At 29.7% G+C, this 15676-nt stretch overlaps 1 protein-coding gene across 1 annotated transcript in view; it reads right to left on the bottom strand.

The window, feature by feature from the left end:
- LOC100209468 (helicase-like transcription factor) overlaps positions 1-15676 on the bottom strand; it is a 46832-nt gene that overhangs the window by 11478 nt on the left and 19678 nt on the right. The window contains exons 7-8 of the mRNA XM_065790689.1: positions 9457-9563; positions 8884-8982 (exon numbers count right to left, since the gene is read on the bottom strand). Of these exons, the coding sequence (XP_065646761.1) occupies positions 8884-8982; positions 9457-9563 (206 nt within the window). The remainder of the gene's footprint in view (positions 1-8883; positions 8983-9456; positions 9564-15676) is intronic.

Here is a 15676-nt window from a genome sequence, read left to right on the forward strand (position 1 = left end):
GAACTATAGAATTTAAAAAAAACATTTACAATTTATCTATTGATATTAGGAAAGATATTCTGAGTAATGATATTTCCAAAGTATTCTTATTATGCAATCTGAGCTAATGTAAGTATTTTTAAAAACTGTTCCAGATATTTCACACTTCCTTGAAGAAGCACTCTTTAATATGTCTCACATTTTCTTGCTGTCCATATACTCGTTTAGATCATACTACAATCTTACTAAAGCTTTGATCTCTTAACTTTTATTATTTACTAAATCAGATTTCCCTTATCACCTCAGTTCTTACTACCTTGAGGCTGACTGGGATTCCATATGTAATTTGCTTTGTGGTGGTCCTCAGGCTGAAATCTTTTTCCATTCTACTGAAAAACTTTTACAAAACCTTTTAGATTTAGGCAGAAATAAAAGCATTTTCTTTATCTTGTGGGTTTCAAGTCAATCATCACTCTATCTTAGGGTTTTCTCCTTCTTGTGAAGCTGCTCACTTTAACTGTAACCATTTCTTTCATCATTTTTATGAGATCAACACTCTTCAGATCAAATATCTTTTTATTGTTGCAAGAAAGTAATGACAAAAAGGGACAGACACTATTATTTTCAGATTGACAAATCTCATATTTGATCTCAAATCATTTTGATCTCATATTTGGAAAATCTTTACCAGTATCTTTTACATTTCATTTCTCATACCTAGATCTGATCTTAATACCTCTCTCAAAGATAAGATAAGAACTATTTACAAAAAAACTTTTCTCTAATCAATATCGAAAAAACAGATTGATCCACAGTTAAACATCCAAAATACTCTTGTTTCTGTTTGAATTATTTCTTCTTTGAACTTTCCTCCAGCTTGTGGACTGGGCAACATACTTGTTGCAACAACCCAGTCTTAAGAAAGTTTCTAGAACTATCTTGATGACTTTCTACATAAACTTTTTAAAAAATTTAATCTTGTTTTAAATCTTGCTTGCTGGAAAATGCCATCTGGTTCCAATTTTAAAAAACTCAAAAAAATTAGTCTGGCCTTTTTAACTAATGTCCACTATTCTTACTATTGTTAATACCATTGAATTTTTAAGTAACAAACTAACATATATTAGACATGATTAAATTGCCTAGGTTTCCAACTTTTTCTAACCAGTTCCCCAAATTATATATCATAAAATCTCCATGGACCCCTTTGCTTTTAAAAATTAAGGTGAACATTTTAGTAATGTAATTTTTATTCATCAGGACAATATTTTATTCAAGGTATTTTTTAATAGAATAGACTATCTTTGACACAAAAATATTTTATCTTAGTTAATATATGATATAAAAACAGGTCAATGTGAATTCTGGCACTGCTTACCAGCAATTAATATCTAAAAATTCGGTTTAATTTTTGATAGAGCACATCTAATATCTGCATCAATTTCAAGTCTATTTCTTTTTTTAGTTTTTATAGATAACATGGCTGAAAAACCCTGCTTTGCACAAATAAGAATTTGAAAAAGGAATAAGGGCTTTAAGCGCAATTGTTGAACACAATGAATATGAATTCCTCATTTTCAACCAGAAGATATTTAATGGTGTTATTTAAAAGTGGTCCTCAGCAGTGGTATCATTCTTTAACTCTATAAATTCATGTGCATTCCTCATTCACATTTTTCACATCACAAGAAAATGGTGATATAATTACTTCACTGCTCAAAAGGTTCACATCTGGAATATAGTTACCAAATTCATTAATCAAATTATCTAGGTGACAAAGTATTTCTGTTTTTATAACTTCGGGAAGCATGTTAATTCCAATTACACTTTAAATTTTGAAACATTATCAAATTTCCATTATTAATTCTAGTCTTATACAGTTTGAGCTTTTCAATAAATGCCTTCAGTTTATCCGAGTGTGTAATGACATTAGAATTTCTGCCTTGAAGTTGCAAATTTAACTTGTTAAAATGACCCACTATGTCCACAAGATAAGCAGTTGTTATTTCAAAATTGTTAAATTCAAAATATTCTACCAGTCCACTTTTCATTTGACATAAAAATTCTTTCACTTTATTTCTAAGCTTGAAAAATCTTTCCAAAAAATTTCTTGAGAAAGCCATCGCACTGAAGTATAAAACAATAGCTTATTGTGTTCAGCATCTAGGTCAGAACAAAATTTTGTAAAAAGTCGAGTGTTAAGAGCAGAAGATTTTATATGATTCACTAATTTGACTAATTGATTAAGTACAGTTTTCAAACTGCCTGGTAATGTTTTGGTTGCCTAAGCCTGTCTATGAATAAAACAGTGTACACCAACTACATTTGGAGCAATCTCTTTTACCCTAGTCTGCAATCCAGACTTATAACCCATCATGGCAGGAGCTCTATCAGTAGTAATTCCTAACAAATATTTCCATTGTAATTGATTGTCATTGAAAAACTGTTTCATAATTTCCATAATATCAGCTGCTTTTGTTGTTTCAAGGAATGAAGAGAACAAAAATTCTTCTTTGAATTTATTATTGTGAATATACCTACAAAACACATTTAATTGTGCCATTGAACTTACATCTGTTGACTCACCAACTGAATAGAAAAATATGGCGATTCTTTAATTTCATTAATAAAATTTTCTTTAATACTTGATGAAATGTCAGCTAGCCTTCGTTTGACTGTAGTATTTGATAAAGATATATTATCTATCTTCTTTACAGCTTCTTCTCCAAATAATAATCTAACGATTACTTTTGTACATGGAAGTATAACTTCTTCAGCCAATGTGTGAGCTTTTTTCTTCTGTGCTATTATATATTAAACCTTATAAGATGCTTCTACTATATTCTATTGAGTTTGGTGAATAATCCCAATTTTATCCAACTTACATCTCTTCAGTGATTCAAATTTTCTTTTGAAAAAATCAGAATCTTTTGTTCGAAATTCAGGATGGCACTTATTCAAGTAAATAGCAAGCTTTGAGGGTTTCATAGAGTCATTTCCTAGTACTTAATAACAAATAGCACACTGTGGGTAGCAAATGGTTTCTTTTAGCATGTAGGTAAAACCATATTTCATATATTCATCTGAATATGACATTTTTTTACTTTTAGACATCTAAAGAATTTAAAAAATAATATAAAATAATGTAATATATTAACTCGAGATTTGTATAATTCATTTGAGAGTAGTATATTCTCAACTATTCAAAGCAAATAATAAAAATTACTTTCTTTCAAACCAATTAGTTAGCAAAAATATTTTTACCATAAGATGAGATAACTTTTTATAGCATTTAAAATTTATGGATGTAAGAATAATATATAGTATTTATTGTTTCGTAGTGGTCCACAAGTCATAGACAGTTAACGTTGAATTGGCTTACACAGATTTTGTGCAACATATGTTGTCTAGCATGAATTACATTTTGAATTTAAGATTTATTTGTTTCTTTAAAACAGAGAAAAATATCAAAATTAAAATTTAATAACTCAAATTTATTTTGAATTTACGTTTTTCTTGTGGTCCATTTCAAAAGTTCACATGGACCCCCAGGAGTCCATGGATCACCAGTTGGCAACCACTGGCCTAGACAAAGTTGATGATTAGAATGATGGCTGTTAGCAATGTCTAGTATAAAAGACAAGGTTCAAACTAAAAAATACAACATTTTTCCAATGCAATATCAATTTCTAATATCTCATCTTGAGTCTAACAACTTACTCTCCTATAAATGGAAATGGCAAGGCAACAACTAGTTATATAGTGCTTTAAATGGGAGTGGCGAGGCAACAACTATTTATATAGTGCTTTAAATGGAAGTGGCGAGGTAACAACTATAAGCCAAGATCTATTTGTTTTTATCTGCATTTAGTATTATGTTTGCAACTTAGTATTATGCCAACAATTTATGTAGCAAAGAAGTGTTATGGCTTTACATGACAATAATGTAAAATGGCTTTAAAATAATCAAGAATTTAAATTTAAATTTTTGATATTGAACAATAAACTCCATTTAAGATTAAATTTATTCAATCAAATACATTTTAATGAGGAAATCCACTCTCTGATAAAGAAAAAGGCCAAAGTGAAGCTTACATTACTGCGTTTATCAAACAGGGTAATTGCTTGCAAGATGAGACGCTCACCCTAATTGATCAATAACTTTGTAAATGATCCAACAAACTATTGCACATAGCATCAAAAGTGGTAGAAGACCAATGTTTACTGCTCGCCAACTGTGACGAATTGTGCATGCCACTAGTAACCACAGTCTTTGCAAGACAAACTTGACCTGACTTGGAATTTTAATGCTCAAGATGGATGAACCGTGCAATTAACAAGTTAGGCATTCTCAGATATGCAAAAAAAAAGACACTAAAGCGCACAAGCGCATTTATCTTCAATGGGCCAAGGACCAAGAATTTGAAAAAATAAATAGCAAAATATTGTGTGGTCTGATAAAAAAATTCAATCTTGATGATCAAGATAGCTTCAATTATTACTGGCATGACATTAGAAGAAAATATTTAAAAAAAGAAGAGCTATGGGAGGCAGAGAAGTAATGATTTGGGGTGCATTTGATTATTATGGAAAAAATATGATTGGCTTTATTACTACTAAATTAAATGTTGAAGGATATAGAAATTTGTTGGATTATCATTTGAACAATATTTCACAAAAACTTGGAAACACTAATTTTATTTTCATGCAAGATAATGCTACAAATCATAAAGCAAAGTCAAATATTTCATGGTCAAAACCAGCAAGAAAATTCAATTATTGCAATGCACTCACACCCAATTTACATATGGAAAACAAATGGGGCATTTAAGCATCTATAAATGTTTAAAAGAACATATCTCTTGCTGATCTCAGAAAACATTCGAAAAGGATGCTTAATCGAATATTTGAGGTTATTCATAATTGTGGCAAAAAAAACAAAAGAATAATTAAGAATAATTTCAATTAAGGATACAATACATTAAATTTTGTTGAACAAAATTGAGATAAGATTATAACTTTGCATCATCATTTTTCTAAAATTTTCAAACCAATTAAAAAAACTAACTAGACTGCATTACAAATAAAATATTAACCAAGTTAGAAGCTAAGCAGTTGAATAATTTAGTAATGATCATTTATCTATATGCGAGATCTTGAATTTTTGGTGAGGTTATAAATCATACACATATATATGTATATATATGTATATACAAACATATATATAAACATATATATATATATGCGGTAGTACTGTAGTGTTAGAGCGCGCGCCTCATAAGTTCCGAGTTTGATCCCCACCATGTCCCTGATAGTACTGCGCTTAACCTGTTTCTCCGTGCAGCGGCCTTGTTTGTCGAGGCTCGTGTTTCGGAGTTATAGAGTTGAGAGAGTGTTATAACCACAAAAACTAGCCTCCTCAACTTTAGTGGCCTTCTTGGCCTTGGGGAGGTGAATAATTAAATATATATATATATATATATATTTAAATAAATGCTGCAGAAACATATGGGAAAACAATGCTTTTTTTTAAATAAATAATAAATAAATTGATTTGGTAATTTTCATTAACTCAAAACTTATTTTATAATTTAAATACATACATAGACTTTTTAATAGGCTGGGTGAATAAAAAAAAGCAATTGCTTTTACTCAGTGTTTTTCGAGTAATTGCTCAGCTTTAGTGAATAAAATCTTTACTGATATTTTAGAAATATCCGGAAAAAGATAATCCCTGATGTAATTTATAAATATACAGTATCGGACAAAATGAGTGCAACCAAATAACGCTAATTTAGTTTCTTTATATAAAAGTGCTGCATTTTTACAATTTAGAGAAATAACTATGTAACTGTTTAGAGACAAAGTTCTTCAAGTTTTATTCATCACAAAGTTCATTATTTGTACACGAAAATTAATAAATTAATCAAAAGTATAAAAAAAGTTGATTTCCTTCTGGACAAAACAAGTGCAACTCGACAAAATGTTGACCAAGCTGTATTTCGCTATCAATATTTTGTGGCGAATCCTTTGTTGTCGATCACAGCCTTGCATCTTCGAGGCATAGATTTGATCAGGTGATCAATGAAACTTTGTGGAATCGCTGCCCAGGCCTTTTGGATTTGTTCAAACAGTTGATCCTTATTACGAACACCTTCACGATTAATTCTGCGGTTGACGATCTCCCACAGGTTCTCGATAGGGTTGAGATCAGGAGATTGAAGCGGCCAATCCATCACCGATAGGTGGTTGTCTTAAAACCACTGTTTGACTACTTTTGTAGTGTGTTTCGGATCGTTGTCTTGCTGAAAAACCCATTTTATTGGCATATTCCATTCAGCATGAGGTAACATAACATCTTTCAGGATATTTTTATACATGAAACGGTCAATTATTCCATCGTTTTGATGTATTGGACCAAGACCATTAGCAGAAAAACAGACCAGACCATTACATTGTCTTTACCATGCTTCATGGTCTTATGGCAGTAACGTAAATCGAGGCGTTTTCCGGCCGGTCGACTTACACGGCAAATGCCATCGCTCCCAATGATGTTGAACTTCGATTCATCACTGAACAGGACAGTTCGCCATTTCTGCACATTCCAGTCAATATGAGATGTAGCAAACAGGATTCTTTTCTTCTGGTTTTTTAGTGAAATCAGCGGTTTCTTTGCAGGGCGTCGAGAAAACAATCCGGCTTCAACAGCACGTCATCTGATTGTTCGGTCCGATACAGACAGCTCTAATTGCTTTTGTATCTCGACTGATGGTATCCAGGGATCCTTCTTGACGGATCTGATGATTATAGAATCCTCTCTAGAAGTGGTGGAACGCGGTCTTCCACCTTTGTTATCTGCTGCCAACTTCCCCGTAGAACGATATTTGGAACATAGTCTTGATACGGTCCATTTTTTCACACGATATTTATCACAAATACTTTCTTGTGACATTCCACTTACGTAATCGCCAATAATTTTCTTTCTTAGTTCCAATCCAAGACTGTCGGGAGCCATTTTTGCACTTGAAGTCATAAAAATAATAAAAATATATAATCACGCTTCTCAAGACTTACCGTGTTACATTTACCTTGTGATGATACAATAATGCTCTGTGGAACACAACATCTTGGTTGGATGTGGACTGTATTGATGTAATGAAACACTTGTTGTATTTCACTTCTTGTATTGATGTTCTTCAATAAAACACTTTGATAAAACTCACTTCGATAAACTGCCTTGATAATACTGACTGATTGACTTCCATATACTGACTGAATTACATGTCGATTTACATGTAAATTACATCTCTTATATAGTAAAATGAACCTGTTCTGGAAGATTCTAGATGCTTCTTTTCGATGCTTCTTGAAGCTTCTGGATGCGTCTGGATGCTTCTAAATGTTTCTGGATATTTCTGGATGCTTCCAGATGCTTCTTCTGGAAACTTCTGGAAGCTTCTGCATACTTCTGGAAACTTCTGGATACTTCTTTTAATTATTAAAAAACTTCCGTGACGTTGACACGGACCAGACTTAAGAAAATAAAACAAACCAAAAAAGTTGCACTTGTTTTGTCCGCTGCAAAATGGCACTTCTCAACAAAATTCTGCCTGTGTGCTGTCACCTGTTAACTGATTGCTCATGTCATGGCATGCTATGACTCCAGACTCCTGAACTGTTTGCTGTGGTAGTATAGTTCGTTTCGTTTTTAAGACATGTAAAATTAGGAACACTTTTTAGCATTGTTCGATGTTGGTTGCAAATGTTTTGTCCAACACTGTATATATATATGTATTTATCATATGAGTATATATATGTATTTATCATAAGAGTCTATCAGAGTTATAAGAAACCGCTGATTTCACTAAAAAACCAGAAGAAAAGAATCCTGTTTGCTACATCTCATATTGACTGGAATGTGCAGAAATGGCGAACTGTCCTGTTCAGTGATGAATCGAAGTTCAACATCATTGGGAGCGATGGCATTTGCTGTGTAAGTCGACCGGCCGGAAAACGCCTCGATTTACGTTACTGCCATAAGACCATGAAGCATGGTAAAGACAATGTAATGGTCTGGTCTGTTTTTCTGCTAATGGTCTAGGTCCAATACATCAAAACGATGGAATAATTGACCGTTTCATGTATAAAAATATCCTGAAAGATGTTATGTTACCTCATGCTGAATGGAATATGCCAATAAAATGGGTTTTTCAGCAAGACAACGATCCGAAACACACTACAAAAGTAGTCAAACAGTGGTTTCAAGACAACCACCTATCGGTGATGGATTGGCTGCTTCAATCTCCTTATCTCAACCCTATCGAGAACCTGTGGGAGATCGTCAACCGCAGAATTAATTGTGAAGGTGTTCGTAATAAGGATCAACTGTTTGAACAAATCCAAAAGGCCTGGGCAGCGATTCCATAAAGTTTCATTGATCACCTGATCAAATCTATGCCTCGAAGATGCAAGGCTGTGATCGACAACAAAGGATTCGCCACAAAATATTGATAGCGAAATACAGCTTGGTCAACATTTTGTCGAGTTGCACTTGTTTTGTCCAGAAGGAAATCAACTTTTTTTATACTTTTGATTAATTTATTAATTTTCGTGTACAAATAATGAACTTTGTGATGAATAAAACTTGAAGAACTTTGTCTCTAAACAGTTACATAGTTATTTCTCTAAATTGTAAAAATGCAGCACTTTTATATAAAGAAACTAAATTAGCGTTATTTGGTTGCACTCGTTTTGTCCGATACTGTATGTATATATATATATATATATATATATATATATATATATATATATATATATATATATATATATATATATATATATATATATATATCAAAGTCATCAAAAATTCTAACTATACTGAAATTATACTGAAGCCTTAGTTACCTTTATCAATGTTATCTTTGACACTTTTGTCTGCAACAATATTATTTTTGACAGCACCATCTTCAAATGCAACATCTGTGATACTATCATCTGTTTTATCTAAAAATTGATGACAATTTTTTTTTAAAGATAGATAACAAAATAATTATTTATCAAACAATTAAAAAAAAAAAATATGGATATGTGAATCGTACAGATCTTGTTCATAAACATCTTTTAGCCATAAAAAAATTATAAAGATTTTTGAATCAACTCAAATTAATAGGAAAACAAATTAATTAAAAGTTAATCAACTGGAATTAATTGGAAAACAAATAACATAAATAAATCCTCTGTTTCTTTTAATTATTTTTCCTTTAAATTTGGCTTAAAGAGTTGAAGTTTTGGATAGAATTCCACAAAGTTAGTTAAGATCTGATTTGTACAAATAAGACATGAAACATATGATGAAAGATTAAAGAAAAAATTAATTTAAAAAATTGATTTAAATAAAAATTGTTTTTTAATAAATAAAAAAAGTGTAAATATTAAATATTTAAATAAAAGAAATAATAAAATTAAAAAAATAAAAACCTATTCTGCAAACGTTTTTATGAACTAAATTGAATTTAACTGATGATTGAAGTTCATCACCACTTTCATCGCTGCTAAAAGTGTAACAAGGCTTCTTTGCAGCAGACCTAAAAATTTAAAAAACAAACTTTGGTTAAAAAAATTAAAAAAAGAAAACGATTATTCGTTGTTTTTGTTTTTTGTCAGATAAAATAGTTTTTTTTTTCTTTTAAAATATTCATTTCTATTTTCCAACTTTTACAAAACTGTGTCCTATTAACAATGCATCACTTATACAATCTTTCTAGCTTGTCCTTTATTTATAACAATATTACTTTCTACCATTTGTAGAAATTGTAGGAACTTTTATCAGAAAAAATTCCAAGAAAAAGTGAAACAAATTTCAGAACATAAAAAACGACTTTGAAAATAATTTCATTTCATCACATTATGTCTTTGATCTGTTGCCATACTTAAATGCATATTTTAATTTCAAGAATAAACTTTAGTTTTTGAAAAGATGAAAAGTTACAAATTAATTTGGTAAAAGTACAACTACTCTAAATTATAAAATAAGATTTAAAAAAAAAAGAAAAAAAAAGTAAACCTTAAACCAGTTAAAACAAAAAACATATAAAAAACATAGTTGCTGAGAGCTTGGCTGAGAGCAAACTATGAACATGTGCAGAAGATCCACACTATGTAATTAGAGAGATAATCAAACTATGGATATGAAAGAAATGGATATGCAGAAAATCCACACTATGCAATTAGAGAGATAATTAAACTATGAACATGTGTAATTAGAGACAATATGCAATTAGGGAGATAATTAGATTATACCTACTTAAATTCAAATTAGCAGCAAAAATATAGAACTTTTTCAACAAGATTTAAAAAGGAAATATATTTTCTTTATATTTTAAATTAATTATCTATATTTAATTTGTTATTATGCATACCTTGCATAATATTATATTATATATAACTAATATATAATTTATTACATAAATTTCCAACTTGCAAAATATATCTAAATTTCTTTGAATTGTAGAGCCAGCTAATGGTAATAAATCTCAATTAAATGCAAGTTTGGGCACATGATGAGTACAAGACTCTTTATTATAGAATTGGCAATAAATTTCATAGTGAAACTAATTCTATACTTATTCTAATATCTATTCCACACCAATCATTTTATACTTATTTCTTATTTACTTCAATATTTTTTAGTAAACTGTAGAAAAATAATTTATTCAAAAAATTAAACATATGCACCTTTTCCACAATCATAAAGAGCTTACTAAAACCCTTACTCCATCTACTTCCTACTTGGTAGTAGGAAGTAAACAGGGTCTTATCACTGTTTTAGTTAGCAGAATTACCTAATTGATTGTAAACACTTAACATACATAATTTCTAACATAGATGATAATTACAAAACATTTCTCCAGATTTTTTTTTTTAAATTGAAGTCTTTTGAATAATATTTCATTAAGACCTTATTAAGACTATCATCAATGCCCTCATTAAGACTATATTTATTTGCAAAGCAAATGAGGATCTGTTAAATGGATTTGGTCGATTAAATTAGATGACAGCAAGGTAGTTTTACAGTCATTTAAAAGTTAGCACATATGTTGTATTACAAAAATTTGTTAATTTTTAAATCTTAAAATTGAGCACATTTTAGAGAAGCAGGACAGGCTTATTTATTTTTGTCTTTATTAAAATTCAAACCATAATTTCTTTTTAGACCATCTGCAGCTAGTTAGAATCCTCACCCCATTAATTAATTTTGAAGAAAAAAAAAGTTTCAATATAAAATCTTTTTTCCTATAAAAGGTTGTCTTTTTAATGTGTGCTAAATGTGCAGACCACTAACTACCTGAGCGCATTAATAACATAAGTATTATGACATATGTGCAAGAAATTTCCCCCAGTGTTTTGATGTTTTTAGAAACTCTAAGTTTTTTAAAAATTCTTTAACTTTCATTCATTATAGTATATATCTTTATATATGTTATGTATATAATATCTAAAGAACTTTAAAAATGTTTTATTTTGCATTTAAAAAAATCAAAAATGATAACAAAAAAAAAAAAAAAGAGCAAGCCTAAGGATGTGAACCACAGCAATGCACTTTAGAAACGCTGCAAGCGTTTCTAATGTGCAAGACGTATTGTTCATCAAATGTTTTAGTACTATTTAATAAACATAAGACTTTATAAAATGGCAAATAAATGCTATAAATCAAAATTAGAAGATATTGCCACAACACAATTTTCAAGTAAAAGTAAAACTGTAAAACTTGATATATGTTTTATCATTACATAACATTTGACATTACATTTGATTTTAGATACATTAGATATTTGCATACACTTTTGTTCACATTTTTTTATAAAAAAAAAGTTGCAACTCTTTCTCGCTATTACTTAGGTTGCAATGGCTGCAAAGAATTCAGTGTCAAACACGCACAAGTGGGATCTACAACTACATCTACTACTCCTACTAAAAAACTAAACTTAAAATTGAAATTTTTTTTTTTTGCACAACCATTTTATACACAAATTATTTTGATTTTCCTTGCAAAATTGTTGACAGACAGCATCATAAGTTGCTACTGATTTCAATGAACACCATGTAACAAAAATCAGTGCTAAATTGGATAAACAGCATTTGCTAGGTGTCAGCCTCAGAGGTTGTGTATTAAGAAAAAATGTAAGACCAAAGTTGATAAACAGAAACAATTAAATTGGGCCAAAGAACACAAAAATTGGACTCCAGATGACTGGAATAATGTTCTATGGTTGAATGAATCAATAATTAAATTGTTTTGTATATAATAGCCAGTCAACAACCACCCGAAATGAAGACAATTTTTATTTTAACCTCCCAAAATGAATTCTTGCTGGTCATGGTTAAATGGTTAAAAAAAAAATTAGACTTTTGAAAAACAAGCTTGGACAACTAATCAGGATGTAATTTGGAAAATTTACTAAGATTTCATAAAATCATTCAACTTAAAAAAAGCGTTTAAAATATTTATTGTTTACTGTTTAATTATACTGTTATTTTTCGTGTTATTTTATTACAATGAATATTGTTTTATTACAATCATTCTTGTTTTGTTATAAAAATCTTGCTTTGTTTCAATGAACGTTTTTTTATAAAAATATATGTTTTATTACAATAGTTGTTATTTTATCACCAAATTTGTAATAATATCACCAAAGTTTAATGATTTTTTCGTTTCTGTTTTGTAAATAGAATGCTTTAATTCTGAAATTTGCTTTTTCTGTGTATTTATAACTATTTTAAGACATTTGAGGCTCTGAGTGCCGGAGTGGCTTAACGAATAATTTTTCCAATATGCAGTTTATAGTCTCATTGTGAAGTATTTTGAACATATTTTCCTGTGCCAAAGTGGCCTAACCCACACTAATTTTGTATTCTATGATCAAGCCACTTGAGCTTTAAGGAGTGTTTTGTTTCTTTTTGAATTTATAATTAAAAAATACTGTTTACAGTTATTGTTTATTGTATACTGCTTTAATTTGCTTTGTTGATGAATATTATATATGACATAAATTATATCTATTAATTTTTTTTGATTACTTTCATTTTAATAGCGATGACAATTCTTATTCCATAAATGATTGAAGTTTATTATTTCATCATTACTTTTATAAAAATATTTAATATATTATTTTATTAATAATATTTAATAATTGCTGAATTTAACTAAGAACATCTTTCTTTTAACTGTATTTAGTCACTTTGTTATTTTTGTAAGTTTTTGCTGCAAAGCGCAATAAATGTTTAATTTTTGGAGAAATTGTTTAGATAATTTAAAATTCAAAATCAAATTATTATCAAACTTCCTTTTTTAATTGGATTAAAATCAGTGTGCGTGAGAGTTATTTTAAACCATTAACACTAGCAGTTAATTTGAATGTTTGTTAATTGTGAGTTTCCATTTTAAAAATGCATTGATTTTATTTTAAATTATTATTTAAAAAAAAAAAAAGAACTTGTTACTTTTAAAGCATTAATTTTTGTATATATAAGTTATTTTTGTACGAAAAATTATAAGTCACGAAGAACTATTACTATGATAAAAACTTAAACAAAAAAATAATAAAAATTTTGACTGTCCAAAAAATACAATCGACAGTCAGTTCCATGTGATAGCTGGTCAAATTGACTGCTTGCCTTTGATTTCTTATTTTCCACACTGCATACATACATATATACATACAAGAACATATCAGCCCTCGAAATTAGGAAAAATTAAACCTTAAACTGTTAGAGGTTGGCATCAGGTCGGCAAAAAAAAACTTGATGCAAAGATTTTAATATAAAACATAGAAATGAACCTTTAACACTTTTAAGTCAGCAGTTATGTCAGCAATACTGAATGCTGACCCTAATTTAGAGGGTTGATACATATCAGGGGCTATTCTAGACCGTTTTCGACATTGCTGAACACATTTGGGCGCCGTTCAAATTCAGAAATTGAGGACCTTTTATTTTTTTTCAACAACAAATAAAGTTTTTTTTTTTTTAAAAATTGCCTATATACGGCAAATTTCCTTACGGAAAAGTGCCAGAATGGGGGAACCGCCCAAATTATTTTGCTAGAATAGTCCCTGCATATATATATATATATATTAGGGCTGTTCATGTGAACACAGGAAAAAAAAATTTTTCTCGGATTTGAATGCATAGTTGTTTATTTTGTGCCATTTGACATAGTAATTGACTGTGGAAAAAATCTTTCCAATCAGATAATGTTTAGGGGGTGCTCAATGACCATAAAGTTTTACGAAAAACGTCAAAAACGTGTAAAAAGTTCCAAAGTTCCAAAAATTTCTAGAACCTGGTTAGTTAGATTTTTTCCACTGAAATATTGTCTGATTGCGTGCTATATAGATTAATTAAAGTGCAGCAGATTAACTGTCATCAGGGCACCAGACTAAAAAATGTCTGCTAGTGTTTAAAACAACTGTGTTTATATCATTTTGTTAAAATTTGTATTCATAATTTTAATACTATTATTTAACTCAATTTAGAATTTGTTCAAACAGAATAAAAAGGTTTACAAGTATAAATATTATTTTTATTTGGAATTTCAGTTTGACAACAAATGTATTAATATTTTGATAGTACCTAACCTTAGTAACCTATTACAGAAAACTAGCATGGTAGTCTGGTAGTGTATTGTTTGTTATTAAGTGCAGATAATAATAATTTCTAATTTGAAAATATTTATTTAATTTCTTTAGTAATAATTATTATAATATATTGCTGCAGCTGCATAAACCAACAACTGAATGATAAGTTTGTATAATATGGTATTGAGTTTTGATTTTCTCATAATATTTCAGTTATCATTGAAATGGCAGCATCATCTCGTGTTGCTATCTCTACACGACTTCAAATCAAAATCTTTTTAATTGGACAACCAGAGCCAAATCTTCCAGATAAAGTTCTTCCCTTAACATCTGATGTTTTAAAAACATTTTTTTATCATCTTAATTCAACCAAAAAGTCAGTGCCTGAAAGTCTTAAAACAACTGTTGATAAACTGATTATTATTTGGAATAAAGCCCGTATTCCGACAGCATTTCATCCGAATGTAGTCTTAAAGTTGAAAACTTTAGTCCAGGAATTTAAATTAATAAAAAAAAAAAATCCAGATTGTCAGATTCTCAGAAATCGAGAGAGAAATCATTTACAGACACCATTGGCCTACTTTTTGACATTGCCCACAAGGATGCTGAAACCATGATCAGAATTGAAGAAGATAAAGAATTTTTATTGGATCAGAGATGTCAGAGAAAAATGGTGATGTTTGGAGAGGACAAAGAACTTTCAAAATTAGAAAGAAATGAAGCAAGGCAACAAGCAGAGAGAGAACGAAAGCTAAAAGAAGAGCAAAGACAATCTGGTGCGAGTGCAATAGTTCCTGTTATTGAACCTTTACATGACGAAAGTTATAGTGATGACAACGATAACGATGCTGTTGATAATGACAAAATGGTTGATAGAGATTTTGAGATAGAAATCCCTGTTTATTACAGACAACAAGTCAGTAAAGCAAGTTCTTCAGGGTCAGCTGAATCAAGTTTAGCAAGTACTCCAAAACGACAATGTATCTTAGATACAATTCTTGACTCGCCTGATGTCTCATCAACATTAGACAGAATTAATCTATCTGACACAAAATTTACTA

The sequence above is a fragment of the Hydra vulgaris genome, chromosome 02, assembly GCF_038396675.1.
Source record: "Hydra vulgaris chromosome 02, alternate assembly HydraT2T_AEP".
Taxonomy (NCBI): Eukaryota; Metazoa; Cnidaria; class Hydrozoa; order Anthoathecata; family Hydridae; genus Hydra; species Hydra vulgaris.